The sequence below is a fragment of the Aulonocara stuartgranti genome, assembly GCF_965226115.1.
Source record: "Aulonocara stuartgranti genome assembly, chromosome: 9".
Taxonomy (NCBI): domain Eukaryota; kingdom Metazoa; phylum Chordata; class Actinopteri; order Cichliformes; family Cichlidae; genus Aulonocara; species Aulonocara stuartgranti.
This window is the reverse complement of record NC_138960.1, coordinates 22,861,812-22,883,260: the sequence shown is the minus strand read 5'-3', so window position 1 is coordinate 22,883,260 and position 21,449 is coordinate 22,861,812. Positions and strand designations below refer to the sequence as shown.

The following is a 21,449-nucleotide window of genomic DNA, read 5'->3' as shown; positions in this document are numbered from 1 at the left end:
AATATAGTTTAAATACGCTCTGCTACTAAACAACATCATGAAAAACACATGATATACTGGAATTGTTATAAAAAACCCTCAATTTTAAAAGGATAATTTGATTTAAAAAGGCATAAGCAATGCATTCAAGGTCAGTGATGTAAACCGGTGGCAGTTCAGAGCTACGTTACTTTCTCTAACAAGCTAAAGTATTCTAAGCATGAAATAAATGCCACAGCGTGCTGCTTTTGTTGTTTTCCACTGCAAGAGAAACAAGGCAGGCGATAATAGTCTTCACGGTATTCCTGCTGACAAAAAGAGGTGCAGAACATGCTTGTGGAAATCAACAACTTTCAAAATCCCGAGATCTGTGTTCTTTGCACTCCTGATGCATTAAGTCCATTTAAAAGAACAAACCAAAGCACCGTGTCACCCATTTTCTCCCATAAGTAGCCTGATAGCAAGTCAAAATTGCTTTGAGAAATCCAGCTGGGCAGCAAGCCATCTTCTCCGACACTGAACCAAGGTGACTATCTGCCAGTTCAATCAGCTCAGCAGTGCACACGTGTTCAGTGTTTTCAAATTAAATCTGATTCCGTGGCTCAGACAGATAGAGACACATCGCATGTCAGCAGGTGCGCGCAAGCTAGGAATAATGGCCATTGTTTACAACAATGAGAATGAAACTACCTTGGAGAAAAAAGCAAGGACTATATAATGGCAGTTGATGCTAATCTCTATAAAGAAGTAGAAGAAGACAGGGCGATCTATTTGTTGACCTCTAACAGCTGATGCTCTTGCTTTTTTATCTTCATCTTGATATAAAGTTTTGATTCATGTCTGGTATGTTTTCCTCATTATGCTCTATTACAAAATGAAATAGCTGAACAGATACATCAACGCAATGACATCACCACCCTGAATGGCGGTCTACGTGTGAAAAGATTTTTTCATTATTCCTAAAAACTAAGACAGAGCATTCAATGTTGTTTATATCAGATATTAATGACTGATGCCAATAATAATGAGCTCTACATGAAGGCTAAAATATTCAGCTCCAGGTGCCATAACGGTCCATCTTTTATGTACAGTCCTCGGGCCTCACCAAATATGAATGCATTTACCTTTCATTTTATAACCATTTTCTTCATCTAGCAAAATGCTTTTTAAACAAGAAGAGCCATTTTCACCTGAATGCTCAAGGTTTTTCATTCGAAGTCTGTGCCGCTCAGACTGTAAAATTTAGCCAAGAGCTATGTGCAAAACTGTTGTGACGCTTCCACGGACACTTTTAGTGTCAGTAGCTGCCACACCAGCTGACTACTGAGTCACTCTGGACAAATGCAGGTCAGGACATAAACTAAACTGGAGAAACTGGAACTGGCAGAAGTGCATTTTAGCATGGGGTGTGGACGCACAAAAAACCCAACAGTGTGAAAGAAATGTCATCTTTATATGTGTAGTGGGGAGAAATCTGCAGCAGCCAAGATTTAAGAGCTATAACTGGAAACAGTGAAATGTGCTCAGCTTGTCAGGCTGGAGGTTGTCAATCATTGTGAAGCCCCAGAAGATCCATGTTGATTTCCCATGAGGACACAATCCTGCTGCTGGTATGATCACAGTTTCATAAAGAACAGACTTAAAACAGGGGGGGGGGGTGCTGAAGCCAATTAATAATTTCTCTTTCCTTTAAGTGGGATGCTTTCCCTCGATCCCATCTAATTCCTCCGCCCCCCTTTAATGGCATCAATGCATCCTCAGCCGTGTGTCAGCAGAATAGGCTTTTAACTTTTAGCGAGGCTGTGCCGCAAACTTCCTCTGAGTCGGATACAGAAAGTCTCCGTTTTGAAGACCTACAAGTTATTCAGTCATTTCATTTAAAGTTTATTTGAGTTTCATTTTTTTGCTGAGAGAATACGGCTCAAATTCACTCAAAACTAATTACATGAATGGTCTGGACCACCCAGACTCTCTGGGGTCCTATAGGAGGGTTCAGTAAAGCAAATTTCTCTTCCCCTTTTGAGTTTTATGGAAGATACAAAGTTTACTCACATATATGATCTTTTACAGTCACATTATTTCTCTCAAGTGACCCCAACCTTTAATGTTGAGACTTTCTAACCCTAAAAGCACTAGTCGTGAGAAAATCCATGTGTGAAAAAAATTAGCCCTCTTCCAAAGCCTGGAATTAACCTGTGAATTTTTTTTCTAAATATAAATTATAACTGTGGAATTATCCACTTTTCATTTGAATTTAGACTGATTAAGTGGGACCCAAAGTATAGCTTCTTACTGGTTTATAAACTGGTTTGCCAAATTAAACCCTAAATTGTTAAACCCAAGGATGGACCTCTGCTCTGTCTTAACATTTTGCCAAGATAACGTGCTGCAGAAATAGACTGACTTACTACAAGTGACATAGCCAGTCTGAATCCCAAAATAACAGAGACCCCGTGGGCATGTTTCCTTCCCAGCGTGGTGTCTCGTTTACCATTGTACCCTGCTGTATTTAGACTGGGGCTCTGGTCTAATGTCACTGCTGCGGAGACAGCTGCCCCATCACAGCTTTACAGCTCAACTCTGCTCTGCTGATCCTGTCAGCTGATTGTGTTTTCTTGGAAGCTCAAAAATATTGTTCACAACAATACTACACGCCCTATTCAGAGAAGTGGCTCAGTTGGGATAAACAGCTCCGTCCTGCTCTGATTCAAATTGTGCCTTACCCATGGTGGTAAATCAGAGGTGGTGAGAGCACATTTGGCACTTTGCTCCTCTTGCTCAAAGAAAGCTATTGCTCGGCTCAGTCGGCTTTGCTTTCCTCCTGTGTTCCTCCTCCACCAGAAAAAGATCACAAGTCCAATAAGCAGCCAGCTGAAACTGAACTCAAAATAACCAAGTGCGTAAATGGGGAAAATGAGCACAAATGTCTTAGCAAAGTGGACCCAGGTCTGGGTCAGCTCGCTGGTGGATGACGCTGGGGTATCGTCGGGTATGGTCGTCTCTGAGGGATGGGGAAAGTTGGGTTGAGGTGGACTCGGCGCAGTGTGCCCGTTCTCTTTGGGTAGAGCTGGGCTAGCATTTTGTGAATGGCTTCCTCGTACATCTGTCATGCTGTCTCTTGACATGTCTCTGTGGCCTCCTCAGGAGAGTGTCCTTAAAATCTGAAAATGCGGAGTGTCACAGCTCCCATGTGCCAGCGGACCAAAGCAGTCTTCATACGGGGATCCTGCTCTCACGTTGGTTCACCTGCACACCAGCCCATCGCCCCGGGAGGAACCGCTGTCGTTCACCGTCTTAGTTTCCACTCTGAAGAGCAGCTCGCGAAGACATTCCGCTGATTAAATCGGTCTGCTTGAGATAGTCCAGTCCACAGCTCTACTTACTCTGCCCACACAGGGTGGGTATGACCATTTCCAAAAACGCACAGGCATCCAGTTGTGTGCGATCCCAGCGGCGTCTCTAGCGCTATGTATAAAGCTAAGACATCGCCATCTGGTGTTTACTAGAGGCAACTACATTGTTATCACTTAGAAAGCGTCAAAGTCCAGTGAAACAGATATTCTTAAAAGTAAATGTTTAAATAGCATCCTGCATTGGCTATATTTGAAAAAGAAATATTGCATTTAATAGTGCCTCGCTAGCTTGTTAGTACAGTATTACCCTTAAACCCGAAATGATGAGCACTGATAAATCGCTACTCAGTCTTTATTGATAGAAATATGAACTCACATACAACTAGACATAACAGGGCGAAACAACTAACGGTTATAATCGTTTAAAGCCCAAAACTTAAGATATTTCGCTAAAACAAAAATGTATGGACAGTATCTTCAGCCGCTGCCATGGCAACTGGCTGTTGATTTCAGCGATTTCTCTGCTGCGGATTGATACGGCTGTTGTCAAGCCGAGGTGACGCGTTCTCCTTGGATTCGGCAAACTGCGCCTGCGCGCTGGGTCTTAACCATCATGGCGGTGTCTCTACAAAAATAAGAGCTAATATTCGGTGATTGAAGACAACCAAGAAAAAAAACAAGCGCCGATGAGAACATGTACACAGATAAGGTACGTGCTTCAGCTCTGACTTTACCGTGTGTGAGCCAAAACTGAGAAGCGTTTATTTTTAGTAGAAAAAGTCGTGTTCGCTATGAATGTTGTCAAACGTTATCTCAAAGAGTGAATGTTATCCCGCTGACTTACATGGGTCTGGTTCGATATCATACAAGTTATATAAAATGGTGTCTTTCAATTAAAATGTCATCAAATGAACCTTAAGAAACGTGTTTGTTTAGAAAATAACAAAGGAAGACACATGGAGACCTGCAGACCTGAGGAGACACATCAGGGTAAGTTGCAGAATTTTCTGATTCAAGCTCGATTTGTAGCAATTAAATGCAACGGTAGATGATTTAATCGTATTTTTATTGGTTGTATTTATTTATTCTAGGAGGAAGAACGCGGTGGTGACGATGCCAGGAGGCGCGATGGCTATGATAGAAGGTACCGTGGTGGGGAATCCGCTGAGAGACGCCATAGGGACCAAGAAAAGGAGTCTAGACGCGAAAAGGAGAGGCTCAGGGAAAGAGAGAGCACAGAGAGAGAGAGAAGAGATGAAGGGAGAAGAGACAGAAGGAAAGAGGGCTCACAAGATAGGAGAGCTGAGAGAGGAAATGAAAGGGAGAAGACAAGGGAAAGGGAGAGATTTGTAGATGTAAGGAAGTATGGTGATGACTACAGAGAAAATAAGGAGACGAGAAGAGACTTAGAGGAAAAACAGGACAGGGAGAGGGATAAGGAAAGACACAGAGATAAGGAGAAAGAGAGGATAAGGGACAGAGATAGACACAGGGAGGAAGACCGTAGTAAAAGAAGGGATGACGTAAATAAGGAAAGAAAAAGAGAGGAGCAGGACAGAGAGCTTAGGAATGATGGGGAGAGAAGAAGACATAAGGAAAGCAGGGAAGGAAGAGGAGCGCAGATAGAACAGCACCACAGGGAGGAGAAAGATCAGCATCGGGAGAGACACCAAAATGAATATGAAGATACAAGGAATGCCAAGGAAGAGAGACAAAGAGACATGAAGCATTTGGAACAGAAAGAGGACAGAGGTAAACATACAGGAGTGTGCCTATTTAGAGTAGCATGTCCATGAGATGTTTAATGTTTGAATGTCTTTGATTTCAGAGTATAAAGAAGAACATAGAAAACGTAAAGAGGAGAGAGAACGGAGGCACAGAGAGAGAGGACATCATGTAAGCTTCCACAGTAATATTAATGTTCACGTATTTGAATTTTTAAGGAATGGCTTTGATTACATACATTCTTGCTGGGATTTTCCTGCTATTTAGGAGGAGAAACAGAAGCACGATAGTGAATACAGAGAGCATCGAGGGGAAGAGATCAGACATCATCGTGCTGACAGAGAGTTGGCTGAGAGGGACAAACCCAAAGACAGAAGGTACAAAGAGGGAGAAGACCCAGAAAACAAACACAGGGAGAGAAGGCACAAACATGAAGCTGACGTGGAAAGGAAACACAAAGAGAGAAAGCACAGGGAGGAAGACGATCACAGAGACAAGAGATCATCATCTGGCAAGAGTCATGAGAGGAATGTGGTTAGTTTGCGTGTAAATTTCCCTCATAGCTCTCACAACGCTGATCCAATACTATGGATTATCTGATTGTAAACCCTTTCCTTGCATTATATCCTTTCACAATATAGGAAGTTGACTTGGTTTCTGAGCAGTGGATACCTGCTGTGAAACATGAAGCAGACACAGAGGAGCCTGTAAGATGCTCAGTTTGGTTATAGCCTTCAAAGGCAACAAATGCACTCTTGCATGTCTTTAAACTTCTTCTTTTTTTAGCATGGGGGTGTGTTTCTACTTATTCCATTTATTTCATAAGTCACTGAGCCTAAGGAATATTGTGTCTTGGCACCCTTTGTGGAGGGCCTTTCTGTGCTTGCATGAGAACAAACCAGGTTTAAGCTCAGTCTGCAGCTGGTTTGTCTGTAATGCTCACAGTGAGCATTAGAGAGAAGCAGACACAGGGACCTGTTTCCCACTATGTTGCATCATTTCTCCTAATAAGCATAAAATATACTAAGCAGAATTTCCCATTTGTAGCTATGTAACACATATGTAACACATAGATGTCACTCTATTTTTTCTTCATACATGTGTTTTCATTTCTGTTGTTAAATTGTTGACCTGTATTGTATGCCCACACACAGGGTAGCTATTTGGACTCCTGAAACACTCTGTGATGCTGGTTTTATATCCAGTACTGACCTTTTGCCAGACAACGTGATCAGTTGTGAAATGTGTCACTATCCCTCTTATCACATGTTTCCCGCTCCCAGCCTTTTTCAAACATGTTGCTGACATCAAATTCAAAACGAATCTGCATTTTTTTTGATTGGGCTTAACTTTGAATGTTTTCTAACCGAACTACCTTTAATTACATTAACGATTTGGAAATTATTAGTATTGCATTCAAGTGTTTGGGAAATTGGAGTTAAAGCAACACGAGTCTGTGCACAAATAATCAAAGTTTCTTAAACGATTTTCCCACTTTATGCTTTCTGATCACTTCAGCAAGTTGTCGATGATGAAGATTTGGCTGATCAGGATTATGAAGATGATTTTGAGGTAATTACAGAGGCTGCTCTTACAAAATATGCCAGTTTTGATTTTAATTTCAGTGTTGTTTACACATTTCTTTTTGTGTTACTTTGGCATGCTCTAATCGATTTACATTGTAAGAAAATGGTGAGTGGTCGCTTCACGTTTCTTCTTTTAGGATCTAGTTTTTGTTCATCGTGGTTATTTTTCTTGTTTCAAATAAAAACGCGTTGCATGTGCTCAGTGATGAATGGGAATGCTCTATTTAAAGGACTATGAAGAGGATTTTGAGGAACTGAATGAGAGCACTAATGAAGATGAGGACGAGAAGGAGCCATTGCATCCACAGTCGGGTGAAGCAAAGGAGGAGCTTTCAGCACAGCGGAGAAAGGAGATTGAAGCTATTCGGAGAGCCATGGATGAAGAGAATGAGAGAATTGGAACAACAAAGTCCAGACAAAGTACAAGCAAAGAAGAGGAGGAGAGGCCTAAATGGTCCAGAGGTATATTCTTACCAACAATAAATGTTTTAAGCGTGCTTCTTTCTTTGTGTATAACTGAAAGGCACACTCCTGTTAAATCCAGGGTGTTTTGTGCAGGATTATCCTGGATTTAAAGCATCATTACTGCCCTGTTTACAGACACTGAAAAGATCCAGAGCAGAGCCTCCCAACGCGGAAAGTTTATCGACTTTGTAGCTGCAAAGCAACGCGAAGTCAGCAAGAAAGTTGCCAGTAAGCAAAAGTAAGTTTATTTGCAGAAAACATATTATATTAAATGGACACTTGTGGTCACTTAAGTAATACTTTTCACATAAGCATAAAGCAACCTCAGGCAACCTGACAGTGTGTTTATTATTTAATTAAACCTTGAATGTATATTTGTTGCTGACAACAGGAAGAGAAGTACAGAGCTGCTTCGTTTAATCGATCTGGATTTTTCCATGACTTTCTCCCTTTTGGATCTGCCGCCGGTCAATGAGTATGACATGTACATCAGAAACTTTGGAAATGCAAACACTAAACAGGTTAGCGATTATTTCTGTTGTCTACTTCTTAATCCAAATTATAAAGAGAAACTGCATATGTATTTATAACACGTGAGATCGTCTTCTCTTCTAGGCTTACGTTCAGTGTAATGAGGATAACACAGATCGAGACATCCAGACAGAGGAAATAGAGATGTCTGAGAAGTGGACGCAGCATCCTCCGGAGCGCAGTGGAGCATGTGGGGGTAATAAAACAATAAGCTTCTGATAAGTTAAGTGTGTAGGCTATATGGTGAGTTTATTAATAGAATTTCCCTGCACTGACAGATCCAAACCTCTCTAAGGAAGCACGAGACAAACAAAGAAGTGAAATGAACTATGATTCACAGCGTCTGGCATCATTTCTTCGCTCAGCCTCACAGGTCTTTAAACTATTTCTTAGAAGTGTATGCATGAAGAACTTTTTGTCTTGTTGTTAGTTCTCACTGCTGTCATTCCAAATCAAGGTCATGGTTGTCCTGCTGGAAGAGGATCAAGCTGAGAGAAAATCCCTGGAGAAACTGAGCACTCAGTCAGACACGTTGTCTTTCAGCGATGGAAGTTTACAGCTCATCACTGAGTTGCCTTTTCTTTATGGTACAAAGTCCAACCAGAGAAACTCATTTTGTTTGTTTTTTTGACTTGTATCTTGCTCTATTCTCATTGCTAGTTTGTTAGTTGTTACTTGTCCTCTGTGGCAGCAGTAGCAGCCTCTCAAAAACTCAGACAGTTCTTCCTATTAGATGTTCATGTTTTGTCTTGTCAATTGCAGATCGCCAGATTAGCATGCTGCACTTTTCTCAGGTCCAAAAGCATACCATGCTGTCAGTTCACATGCCCACGACTAAACCCAACGCCAAGCATCTTGACAGCTGTACCATCATCTGCATCTGGAACATCTGGGAGCCATCCAGGCCTCAGAAGATCCTTGTTTATGAGTCTGAGGTGACATTTACAACTTCTAGTATTCAGTTTTATACAATTTCTAGAGTTTGGTATCAGCCGATTATTAGCCAATTGCAAAGTGGATATTTAAAAAGTAATATCAGACATGAGAGAAACACCATTCAGCCATGTAAGGAGTTTTGATATTGTTTGTACACTAAAGGGCACTCTTCAACTTCCCTGTTGGCTGCACATTTGTCACAAACAATAACCACCAGTCAGGCAGAGCACGAATGAGTAGCAAAATAAATACACATGACAAATATCAGTGAAACTTACGGAAGCTTGTTTCTGCCAATGAATAAAAAATTTTTGCCAGCCGAAAGAAAAAATTTGGGGGTTTTCATCTCAAGATTTCCCCTTATTAACTCAAACCTCTGAAAAAAATAATGTACAATTGAGAAAATAACCTGAAATTTTAAATGAAAAAAAAATTCAGTGGCAGAAAAACAATGGTTCATGTTTTATGTCTCTGAAAGAAAGGAAAAAATATCATATTATATATGGGAATATCAGATTTGGAATCAACAAATCGGTATCAGTCTTAAAAATCCTGTGTCAGTCAGGCTCTATTTATTTACTCTCCAGAGCATTATTGTTTATCATGAATAAAAATTAAGCTGTGTTAAACTGTAGCTTTTTTCTGCATCACTTAATCAGAGGAGCCTAATCAGTCTTGAAATTCAGTGAGAAGCATCAGTGCTTTGTTTGCCCTCCAGAAATCAGCAATCAAATCAGGCTTGTCTTACATGTTGGTCACATCAGAAGGGTAATTGCTTGTTGTAATTGTTCCTCCTTCTTGGGTGACCCACATACGGACAGCAGTCCCGTTACCTTCGTCCCACTACGTTCAAAAGTTAACACTGCATGACCTTTACTTTTCTAATAGATGTGAGGAAACCTAACCTATAACTCTCTTTTGTCTGCACGTTGTCCCACAAAAACATCTGTCTCACATTAACTTCAAATTTGGTTAAACTTCCTCAGCATGTACAATCTTGTTGTAAATGATCAAACACAAACCCCATAGTTGTTTAACATGATACTTTTTCATTAGAAAAATCTGTAAAGCCTCCATCAAACATTATTTGCAATATTATGAAAAGACCGTAAGGATGGAAAATAAACATTTGATTTGTCCTTACGTGTCTAAATGGCGATATTTACTTCAGCTCTAATGAGGAATGTGAATCTGTCCTTCTAAGTGCAGCTGATGTTATTTGTGGACTTGGCATATCGCTTCTTAGTGAAACCAAAGCCACTGAACCTCTAACATCTACACTAATCCCCTGTCGTTTTCTTTGTTCCAGATCCAGTGTTGCTGTTTCAGCCCTGGAAAGGTCACGCTGGTGTTTGCAGGCACATCAGTCGGCTCTGTGGTGCTGTGGGACCTTAGGGAGCATTCTAGTAACCACTATAGCTTAAAGATGGGGGAGGAAGAGTGGACATTCAGGCAGCCTACCTTCTCCACTGGTATGTCAGCAGGGAATTAAATTCCAGCTGTGCCAAATAGGGCTGCCACAAGCATTATTTTGATAGTCGACTAATCAGATCATGCATCCATTAGATGTACAACGTACAGCTTATTGCACCAGCAGCATCTGCTCTTATATAACTATCATTAGCTTACAGCTTTTAGTGTTTAAGGTAGGTGCTAACTAAAAATAAAGACAAAATGATAGTTTATTAAATTTAAATGAAATTTGCAGATTGTTTCGGTGAAGTTTAATAAACTCCTTGCTATCTAAAATATAACAGGACACCGGAGTATTTTCTCCAGCATCTCACACTTCTGATAATCAGCTGTCTGCTTGATGTTTATTCAGCTGTGTAAAAACTATAACTTTAATCTCAGCCAAACCGATTTACTCAGGAACAAATAAATACTGAAAAAAGACAAACAATAACATTTTTAAGTTATCTAAGTGACTTATATATGTTTAACCTGAGTAGTGAAAGACGGCGGTGGGTTTGAAAACGATTTGCTGGGAGTCCGGTGTTCTCACGGGCTCCAGTGAGCCTTGCCCCCGGCTAGCTATCGAGCTAGTGGGTAACAGACGTCTCCGAAAACGTCGGAGCGCTTTTGAAAATATGTGGTGTCTTGATAAACTGAGCAGATATTTGAGGTTTACACAGCTACATTCTCGCTTGAAAATATGTTAAACGTTTATTTTGTGACCCAGAAAGAATAATAAGAGTAATATTAAAACTAACTAGCTGCCGCCATTGTTGGAAACTGAGCTGGGCTGCGCTATAAATTCTGGGACAGAGCTACTTCTTCTTCGGGGTTTAATCCTACTACTTATTCCTGTGTCTTTTGGGATCTTACAAAGCTTCAAACAACGCGTCGACTATTAAATTAGTCGTCGACGAATTTGATAGTCGACGTAATCGTGGCAGCCCTAGTGCCAAATATATAAAAAAGCATTTTTATTTCTTTCCTCTTACACCTAACATTTGTTTCCAGACTGTTATTCATCTTTTTATTTTAAGAATATAAATCCCTTTGAACTTACACAGTGACACAAATTTCACTCTTTGCACCCGACCTAAGGAAAAATGAATGTCAGCACTCCCCTGCCCTCTCTCACATAAACTTGAGAGGCTGATTGTTTTTTGCTTTGGTTTTTGAACTCGAGTTTTGCAGCTATCTTCTTATTTGTCACCTTTTCAACACAGATGCAGTGTTGGCCGCCTCAGGCCATTTGTCATCTGTGACCTCTGTAGAAGTTGTCCCCTCTGCACTAGCAGGGGAGCTGAGGGCAGACGTTCCACTGTTGGCATCCGAGGAAGGTATGAAATGATTAACCAGAGGTGTGAATGTTGCTATATGTTTTCTGCCATTCATGTTTCTTCATATTTTGCCAGGAAAATGGGAAATAGTTGCAGCGATTAGCACAATTCTAATGAGCTTAAAAGTCAATATTCATATGAATATTCACTCAGAGACAAGGCATACCCCAGCCATGTATCCATGTTTCTCTTCCTTAAGAATGGCTTCTTGATAGCAGCTTTGCTTAGACCATTTCTAATGAAGCTACAGCAATCACCTTATTGATCACTTTGTTGGTGGAAAAATACTATTTTATACCTGTCAAACTGTGTTATCTTTAGAATTTTTCATAGATTCGGCTAGAGAAATGGGGACACTATGTGTTTTTCTGACAGGCAGCTACTAACAAAGTAACTAATTAACAATTAAAAATGGTTCTTTGCTAAGTTGTCTGTTATGTGTAGACACAAGGCCATTTGATCCATTGAGTTCGGAGCCTTTTTATGCTTCTGTGATTCATAGGTCAGTGCTAAGTGGCTAAGCAAGCAAAAGAAAAATCCTCTGAAAAGGGTCAGTACTGGGACAAGTACTGGACTGAAAATGAGTGAGAAAGCAGCCATTAACCAAAGAAAAGCTGTCCTTCAGAAAAACCTGGAGCTTATTGCACTTTAAAAACATTACAACAAAGTGTGGCTCCTTGGAAGCAAGACATACAGAAATGGAGAGTGTCCTGAGACTTTTGCACAGTACTGTTTATTTAATTAAATGATGTTCTTTTCCAATTGTAGAGTCATCAGGACTGTCATTCCAGCTGGCTTCTTTGGATGAAAGTGGAGTTTTAAATTTTTGGGTAGGTTGAGCAACTAAGTAGATTGTACATATTTTACATGTATGTTTTTTTTTTCTTTACAAGGAGCAGGAGTTGGGAGTGGATTTTATTAGAGAGGTCATGGAGAGAGATACATGAATTGGAAAGTTTGGAAAGCCCACTGAGGATTACTGATGTTATTTTAGATTCATTGTGACTTGCATTCCTCCAGGATATAAAATATGTCCATAAGTATTCATTGTTCCAACGATTCTAAATCTGTTTTATACTCTTAAAAGAGTCACTGCAGGGCAGATGGGTGGTACAATGACCAAAAGAAAACGTGCTAAACTAAGTGTAATTAATGAGATTTTTGTGGGGAAAATAGTTTTTGTTGTTTCTATTGTTTCTTATCTTCAGTTCACTAAAATTCCTATCATTTTAACTCAGTGGTAGGGGGATCGGTTTCTGAAGTTTGGGGACAGCTGCACCGTAAAAATGTGAATTGCCTGTCATGATTTCTCCCATGTGTCCTGTAGGTGGTGGTAGAGCTCCCAAAAGGCAACGAGGCAGGCTCTCCAACAGATCTGGGTAACGCAGTCACAGTATTTCTTTGAGTGGGCTCACCTTTCTCACACATGTGGCATTACTTTCAGCCCCGCTTCTTTCTTTTTTTTCCCCTCTTGCAGGCCTCCGGCCTGGCGGCAAAGTGAAGTTGCTTCACAGCTCGTCCGTCCTCGCTGCTGAGAGGTGAGATTGATAAATGGCTCATGACGATCATCTGTCACTGGCAGCCGCAGGGCTTAAAATACACCGCAGAGTCTTGGCCCAGTGGAACACAGCTGTTATGTTGTTGCCACTCAATCCTGTTTGTTACATGCTGCATGCTCTTGATTTTGTCACCTCAACATTTGATGGAAACATACCTGCGCTCTTATACATGTGTTACGCAGAGAGGTGTGGTGAGGAAAACCTCAGACATCACTCTGTCTTAACTGAAGTATTTACTTTATTGTCTCTTTCCAATCTCTTGCACATACAGACAGCAACTTCCCCATATGGCCCACCAATGTGATGCAGTGTTGTCTTCCAGTTTGTTCCGTTGTTGTTTGTTTGGGAGTAATCTAACTTCTGACCTGTTGTTTTATTTTTCCTCCCTCTATGCCTCTTTTCAAAGTCTCAGGGGGTCACCGCGAGATGTAGTTAAAACAGGGCCGCTGCACACGCTGCTTTTAAAATTCCTTCCAACAGACTCCAATCATTTCTTTATTGGCACCAACATGGTGAGCTTAATTCATGTAATTTCAAATGAATCCTCTCAAATATTAAAAAAAAAATTATACTCCTGTAATTTAGTGAAAGTGTACTAATGTGACTTGTGTGTAGGGGCTGGTCCACCATGGAACGAGTCACGGTTTGAAAGCACCCCCCAAATTTTACAGGTTTCAGGAGGTTGAAGTGCAGCCTGTCGATGTCACCTCAATCCACTTTTCTCCCTTCAGACCACACTTGTTCTTGGTGAGAGTCATGCTTATTTACATCACATCTATTTTGGGAAATATGCAGACCGCTTAGATTAGCTTAGATAAAATGAGTAGGGACAAGAAATGTACCTGCAGCTCTTAAGCTCAAAAATGAACACATCCTGTTATTGTAGTGTCTTTACGTTACAATATAAAGCACCTTGAAGCTACTCTGGTTGTGATTTAGTGCTATATATACTAGGGCTGTTCGATATAACGATATATATGGGATGACGATATAAAAACGTCTATCGTTTCATTTTACACTATCGTTTGTTTCGTGGTGTCACAAAATAAACTGTTTACGGCAGTATTTTTTTTCATCGTTTTGATGGTCACTGTAGTGGCGATATTAATTTCTTAAAGTTCTCTCTTTCTCTTATATTTTATATAACCACACTACAGACGGACAGGCGCCTGTTTTTATGCGTTGTGGTTAGCAACAACGACGGTAACAGCATCGCGTGTCTGCTTGTTTATGTTCCACATAAACCTTTCACAATAAAGCTCAAGATCCTGTTGAGACTTTTCAAAATAAACTGAATCACGTGAAAGAGCAGATTATTTACGGATGAGAAGTAAAAAAGAGCCGCCAGGTGCTAAAAAAATAAACCTTAGACTCAAACGTTAGAACAGGCTTTTCCCCGCCGCACGCCGTGTAATAAATACTCACGAAGAAAACGGCGGCCGTTACAACTTATGCCTAAAAACGTATAGTTTCATCATGCATCGGTTAAAACACTCGACTCCAGCTACATGACGCAGCAGGAAACACTTCCCGCAAGTCGAGCTGCCTGAGATTCACAGAATTTACAGAAAATGTTACATTTTTGTGATTTATATCGTTATTGGACGATAGAATTCTTATATCGGGATATGAGATTTTGGTCATATTGCACAGCCCTAATATATACATAAAACTGACTAGAACTGTAAATTCAGTTTGTATAAAGAAAAAAAGGTGGGTGAGTAACTGAATATGTTGAGTGACTAGTTTTTATAGAGAAAAGAAAAGTTTGGAGTTTCAAAGGAATGGCATGCAAAGACTCAAGAAACAAAACCATGGAGATTTATACCACTGTAGCCTCGAAAGGGTATATTTCAAATATTCGCTGTCCTTGTTTCAGGTGGGTTGTGGCAATGGCAGCATCAGGCTGCATGCAGTCAGCCATGAGCAGCCTGTGGCACAGTGGAAGAACAGTACAGCTGGCGAACCGGTGGTCTCCCTGCAGTGGGCCCAGACCAGAGCGACGGTCTTCTGCGTACTCGATGCTGCATGTAACCTCCACATATGGGACCTGTTGAAAGATGACACACAGCCTGTGGTCACTGAGAGAATGAGTGCTGACAGGTAATGTCACACACACGCAAGTGATAATTAAGCAAATTAGTTTATATTTGTCTTATATGGTTTTGTTTTTTTTCTTCATTTTTTCCATTGTCAGGGTGACAGACATGGCTTTGTTTGGACAATCTGGAAAACAAAACACATATTCAGGAGTAGCACTGGCACATGAGTCAGGGAAAATCGAAATGCAGTATTTCAAAAGAAGTTTAACTGTGTCCAGCACTGCAGAAGAGGAGAAGCTGTTGGAGAGAATGACGACTGAAGCCTTTTGAAATGTGCTGTTCGTGAGAGCAAATACATCATTTCATAACCCTGTTTTCTGTTGCAGTTACTTTCTATAATAGAAGTCCTATTTTTTTGTTTTGTTTTATTTGAGCCAATGTCACCACGCACTGAAACAAAATTAACATAGTTGTGAGAAGGATGTAATTAAATACCAAGGATCTTCCACATTCATTACCATAAATATAGTATATAAAACATATGCACATTTGCTGGTGTAAATATTTGTACTTTTTGTTTACATGGAATATTTCTATGATGTTTCGTTTTATATAATAAACTATATATAGCTGTGCTTGTTTTGTTGAATGGTTTGGTGAATTTTTCCCATGGAGAGTGAAGTGCTTAAACTCCTGCAAACACAAACAAAACCAACAAATAATTTCAGTTTGATTGTATTTTATCTTAAAAAAATTAAAATTGGCTAAGAAGCAAAATTTAGAAGAATTAATAATAAAAGTTTCTTTTGCTTTTGAAAGGGTCCCAGAGGAAATGTAAAAAAAAAAAAATCACAATATTTTGATTTGGTTGTAAATTTTCTGTTGAAAATATTATTTCTAAAATATCAACTTAAAAGTAGTAAAAATGATCATAGCTAAGTCTAAAAACTGCTGCTGCGATCAATAAAATTAGAAGTCACCAAGTCCTGATGGGAGACACCACACAGTGTTTGAGAACAACAGGGTTAAGGTTGTCTGGGACAAACAGCTTCCGGTTAATCAGCATGATATAGTGGCATCATAGACTGAAGGTCAGTTGGATCTGATTTCTAAGGTAAAGTTCAGCGTGGTTGCAGTGGTAATAGAAACATTAGTGGCTGTAACCCCCAAACTGGAAAAGTGACTCCCACAAATTCCAGGCACAACATCAGAGGTCTTTTTCTCGAAGTGTGCAGTCTAGGAACAGCTAAGATACTGCACAGGACCTCTAAAAAAACACACCACAGAGCACCACACTTTCTACGCTACTTATTTAATTATACGTTAGGATTTTAACAATATTGGCAGCTATGCTCTGCAAATACCAGACTTTTTAATTAGTAAATATCTGTATAAGCAGTATTAATCTGGCTCTACAAGTGAAAGCAGCGTATGTTTTGACATCTTTTCGGACTGCATGCTTTAGGGGTCGCTATAGTGCATCATCTGCCTCTTTCTCACCCTACCCTCAGCCTCCCCGTCTGTCACACCAGCCCCTCTGCATGTCCTCCTTCACTACATCCACAAATCTTCTCTGCAGTCTTCCTCTTTTCTACAATCCCCTCCATATTCAAGATTCTTTGCCCAGTATGTCTGCTATCCCTAGTCTGCAGATGTCCAAACCATCTCACCCTTGCCTTTCTGACTTTGTCTCCAAACTGCTGGCCTGTTCTAAAGTTGTATGAGTGGAAAACAGTCTTGTGTAGAAGAAGATCGTGATGGAGTGCCCAAGAGCAACAAACACAAGTACTGTGCTCTTTCCCAACCTGAGGCTGCTGTCCCAAAGGTCTGGCACTCTGATGTAAGTAAATAGAGACAACAAACCTTTAAACACCTGTCAACATAATGTAGTCCCTTGCAACAGTAACTCAAATTAAGTCATTTTTATGTATATAGTTTTAACTCATAACAAGATGCTTTACACTGTGAGTTAAAGATCCTACAATGTTAGAAGGGAAAAAATCCAACAACAACAAAACTGAACATTTTGATGTGAGCAAAGATGAAATTTCGTGAACACCTGTGTTATTTTGCAGTAGATTGCTGAGGTGTGCTTAATAAAATAGCCCAAGGAGAGTAAGAGGTAGGAGACTGATATCTTTCAAACTTTCATGATGAATTTGTCCATGTGGCGGGGCGTGGCCTGCGGTGCCGTGCACAGGAGGCGGACGCACCTGCACGGCATCCGCAATCATGCCCCGTCGAATTAAATATTGTACTGGGTCCTGTGGTTGGGTTGTTGTTGTGATAATGTTGAGCGGGCAGCGGGAGAGCTGCAGCTCTGTGAGCATTATGAACATTGTGAACAGCAACCGTGTGAGTCAATAAAGTATGCTGCAAAGCATGGATTTGCACCCGGGTCTGCCGTGGTCGTTTACAGTCCACTCCCCACCTGATGCGACAGATGACTGCCCCTTCCTGAGGCTGGTTCTGCTAGAGGTTTGTGCCTAGTAAAACAGTTTCTCCTTCCCACCGTAACCAAAGTGCTTGCTTCAAAAGGGGTCATCTGATTGTTGGGGTTTTCTCTGTTTCATTGTAGGATCTTTACCCTACAATATAAATCCCCATGATGCAACTGTTGTTGTGATTTGGTGCTATATAAATTCAACTAAAATGAACGGAATTGAATTTTTGAACATAAATATTGACAAATTATGTTTTACAGTGATGTCACTGCATTCAGCTGGACTGTTTGATGATTGCTCTCCGTGACCTGTCCATCAAGGTATGGATTTTAAACTGGTGGCCACATAGGACCCTTTTAGGCCATAAAGGTATATTATGACTGAACTGCTCCATATATCTACTTCTGCCTGTCTCTGATTGGTTATCACCTTAATTTTCTTACATTTCTTGTCTGTTGTTTTTGTCTTTACATGTGGTAAAGTCCTTGTTTTACCGCTCTGGATTAAGGATGCTAATGTCTTCCTCAGTGGATGGTACCATCTGCCGCTGGGATCTGGATAAGTGTAATGAAACTGACTGCATCCATATAGATCAGATCAGAAAAGCCCTCTATTGTGAATAGCAAGTACTAGAAAAGAAGACACCTTCATCTCTTTTTCAAAGCAGGGGCTGCACTTCTGGACCATCAGAAGACTGTACACCATCCACTCAGAGGTGATGAAGGCTCCCCATTGAGACAAATTAAAGTCCCGCCAGTTGCTGCTCCTTACCCTATGCAAGTCCTTCTGCATCAAGGGGGGACAGAAATATCACTCTGGTGGCTGCAGAAACTGGAGCAGTGTTGACCTCTTTCAAGGCAAGGAACAGGATTTTGTGTGATGACTACTGCCTGCACGAAGAGATTCTGTTGGCCTTGACTGAGGCCGTCACGGTGCTTCAAGCCAACACACTAAGTAATCAAATCACTTGATGGAGGAATGGAAAGGCCAGGGACCCTCGAAGGACATTGAAAGCTTGATAGAAAATGATGATGCAGGTACTCTGACAATCCCTGGCCCAGCTTGGCAATATACAGCTATGTGGTAGACAAATATGTGTAATATATCTATATCACTAAAGCACTTCTGGATGGATGCAAACTGCATTTCGTTGCCCTGTACCCGTGCATGTGCAATGACAATAAAGTTGAATTCTATTCTATTCTAAAGAGAGAGCTTTAGAGCAGTGGAGGTTACAGGAGACGAGGGGTTGCAGTCTCAGAGACGAGGCAGCACTCAATAACCCAAAGAACAAGTGAGCATTGTCAGTACAAAGAAAATACTCGATGGTGCTATAGAAAACTCCGGGATTGCCAGAAATCGAATATATTTCTGTGTCTGAGACAGGTTTTTGATCTTTCTTGGTAAAAGGGGAGGCTGTGTGAATAATGAATAATGGAAAGGTGTTATGCCGGATGCCAGCATACAATGGTCAGAGAGTCACCACCGTGCAGGTGGATGTCGACAACAAGCAGCTACCTCCCCTCACAAGTATTTACAAATGCAATGCCTTTTTGAATAATTATCACTCATTACCTGATGACTGTATCCCAATCGCCAAGGTGAGGACTTGACATTGGTGGTCTGGAGGGTTAATCCCTACATCCAGAAGTGTCTCACTCGACAACTAAGCACTACAGCCAGCCTCTAGCCCACCTGGCAGCACTGAAGTCCCAACTGGCTGCAACCTTTCAAGAGCCCAATGACAGCTCCTACGGCTTAAAGCATGTCAGTCTGTTGACTCAAAGCCAAACAGATTTTAAGCCTGAAGAAGGAGATTCAGACCACTTAACAGGTCACAGTTTTTATTGCAAGTTACATGCAGAGTTATGTTGTTGTTGTTTCTGTATGTCTCTATGTGCATGTTTGCTTGTGTCTTGCAGGACTGTGCTTCCCCATCTGAAGGTGTTTGTTTCCAGCAGTCTGGATAAGAAGGGGCAAATGTGGGATGAAGAGAATCGCCTCCTCAGGTTGGTGATTATTACAGATGTGAGGAGCAGCCTTTCAGTCCGAGCCTTTGTGTGTATTTCAGACAGGTACGTCTATGTTCTTCAACCTCTTTGTGGGTGTTGCTCCTCCAGGACGCTCCAGCTGAATGCGGTGCCTGAACGCTTGGCGTACAGCGTGTTTGGAGGAGATGTGTTCCTGGGCATCAGAGAGGGCCTGTACGTGATGAGCTGTACAAAGTTCCTGCCACCCAACTACCAGCAAACAGTAAGACATTCACCTGGAGAGCTGGCTGTGTGGCTGTGGCTATAATGGAGTGTAATTTGGACTTTTTCATAGCTAACTAATAGTAAGACTCAGATAATTCATATTAAAGATAATGCAAAACAGTGGCCTTATTATCTGTGAGCATTGTTGGTGGAAACAGGACTTCTAGCAGAGATAAAGACGAGGAAGCCATCAGTGATGAACTGAGGGGAGACATGCAGCAAGAGGTGTGTGTAAATGATAGGACTTGAATGTCTAACAGTTGCATTTTATTTCAGATATCTCAGCTGTTTCCTTTTCACCTTTGTTTTAGTACATATTGGTGACTTTAAATAACAGCCTGGAAGCACTTCTGCAAGATGCAGTAAAGAGCAAAAAAGGGAAACTTCCAAGTACAGCGCAAACCAGGAAGGAAGCATTTCAGCGCTACATGAAACTAATATATGGCCTGCTACTGAATATTAAGGTTCTTTCCTCACTTATCTAGTACTGTAAAGCAAATGCAAAAGCTTACATTTACAGTCAGCAAACTTCAAGCTTTCCACTAGACCAAGATAGTTGCTCTAGTGGAGCAACCCAAACCTAGATCGACTCCATTTCGTGGTCAATTCAGGACCCCATAACCACCTCCACCACGGGAAGCCTCACCTGAACTGCCAACGTTCCTTAAAGAGTTCGTAGAGATGGAATGGTTTTGTGATTTGTACCCTGACAAAAAGGTAGTGCAACAAAAATGGACTGCCATGCACAGTAATAACATTTTTATACTGAGGTGTGCATGTGTGTGTCTGAGAGAATCCCAAGCACGCTGTTTCCAGAGAACTCCTTAGATCTGCTCAAATATCTGCAAATCTGCAGCATCTCATTCAAGATATTGATCCTCGCATCAACAAAGGCCCTGCACAGCCGGGACTCTTACAGAACAGACGAGCTATACCAAGGCCTCACTGACTGCGTGCACACATTTGTGAAGCCTCATATGGCACAGCAAGAACCAGACTTTGCAGTTTACAAGTAGAGGATTATTAGGTTGTGATTAATTTTATGTGTGTTTGAGTCAGCTGTGGAGCTGTGCTTACTGAGATCTTAAATCTGTTGATGCATCTGAAACCTGCAGGCTGTGAGCTGATAAATTCTTTTAACTCTTCTAGCCTATAAAGAACTAGGGGTTGGGTGAGTTTTCACTGCTAAAACAAGTAGTTTTTGTTTGTATAGCTAAAATCTTTTTTTTTTCTGATTTTAACATAGGAAGACAGTAATGCGCGTGCTGACAGAACTGAACGTGGAGGTCTAGCAGTGGCTGTGGCCCAAGGTGGACACTTGGGACTCGGAGCTGGAGGAACAGTGTGACACCTGGAAGAGTCTCCACAGTAAAGCAGAATGATGGCTGGACTTGTGGTTCTCAACATACAAAGTAATTTATTGATTTGAAATGTTTCTGTCTTTGGTTAGAGCTGACATATTTTCAGTATTTCAGTGTGACAAAAGATCAGATCAGTTCTGAGGTCATTTACTGTGACCTCAATTGCTTTAATGTTTTTGACTGCTAGTGTAAGCGGTTAACTACATTCCCACTTTCATTTCCAAACCACCAGGAGCATAGCAGGTATCTCTACCTGAGCAGTAACACCAAGTGGACACCCCCGGCATGCAGTGTGGTTGAAGTGATCAATTATTTCTGCTGTGTGCAAAAGGACGAGCACAACAAACCCAGAAATGCCACACCTCCTGGTCACAAAAACACAGTGCTTTTGCCTATTTATCACAGGTATGTGAAATTAGTG

General features: G+C 41.0%; 3 protein-coding genes across 11 annotated transcripts in view; 2 read left to right on the top strand and 1 right to left on the bottom strand.

Moving 5' to 3' along the window:
* Positions 1 to 3,627, bottom strand: part of esyt2b (extended synaptotagmin-like protein 2b) — a 39,884-nt gene extending 36,257 nt beyond the window's left edge. Inside the window, exon 1 of the mRNA XM_082547662.1 lies at positions 2,703 to 3,627. Coding sequence (XP_082403788.1) covers positions 2,703 to 3,104 — 402 coding nt within the window. The 5' untranslated portion in view covers positions 3,105 to 3,627. The remainder of the gene's footprint in view (positions 1 to 2,702) is intronic.
* Positions 3,628 to 3,898: 271 nt separating this feature from the next.
* dync2i1 (dynein 2 intermediate chain 1) lies at positions 3,899 to 15,603 on the top strand. 2 transcript variants are annotated; one of them, XM_082547416.1, is made up of 23 exons: positions 3,899 to 4,041; positions 4,269 to 4,322; positions 4,424 to 5,084; positions 5,161 to 5,228; positions 5,325 to 5,591; positions 5,699 to 5,764; positions 6,576 to 6,629; positions 6,874 to 7,105; positions 7,244 to 7,346; positions 7,500 to 7,629; positions 7,724 to 7,835; positions 7,918 to 8,012; positions 8,097 to 8,226; positions 8,402 to 8,574; positions 9,885 to 10,047; positions 11,254 to 11,367; positions 12,136 to 12,197; positions 12,695 to 12,746; positions 12,845 to 12,905; positions 13,333 to 13,438; positions 13,542 to 13,673; positions 14,806 to 15,029; positions 15,124 to 15,603. In XM_082547416.1, the coding sequence occupies exons 1-23, from the start codon at positions 4,027 to 4,029 to the stop codon at positions 15,296 to 15,298; spliced, it is 3,249 nt and encodes a 1,082-aa protein (XP_082403542.1). In that variant the 5' UTR covers positions 3,899 to 4,026; the 3' UTR covers positions 15,299 to 15,603. The 2 variants fall into 2 exon arrangements, with proteins under 2 accessions (XP_082403542.1, XP_082403543.1); XM_082547417.1 differs by lacking the exon at positions 5,699 to 5,764 and having other exon boundaries at positions 3,901 to 4,041.
* Positions 15,604 to 17,243: 1,640 nt separating this feature from the next.
* Positions 17,244 to 21,449, top strand: part of malrd1 (MAM and LDL receptor class A domain containing 1) — a 99,233-nt gene continuing 95,027 nt past the window's right edge. For 6 of the 8 annotated variants that reach the window (XM_082546912.1, XM_082546909.1, XM_082546908.1 and 3 more), the window contains exons 1-8: positions 17,244 to 17,446; positions 17,673 to 17,732; positions 17,895 to 17,976; positions 18,080 to 19,246; positions 19,335 to 19,421; positions 19,533 to 19,665; positions 20,914 to 21,079; positions 21,261 to 21,433. The gene's annotated coding sequence lies outside the window, so the exon portion shown is untranslated. Of the gene's footprint in view, positions 17,447 to 17,672; positions 17,733 to 17,894; positions 17,977 to 18,079; positions 19,247 to 19,267; positions 19,422 to 19,532; positions 19,666 to 20,913; positions 21,080 to 21,260; positions 21,434 to 21,449 lie in introns of those variants that run through there. The other 2 variants (XM_082546905.1, XM_082546906.1) reach the window with 2 other exon arrangements.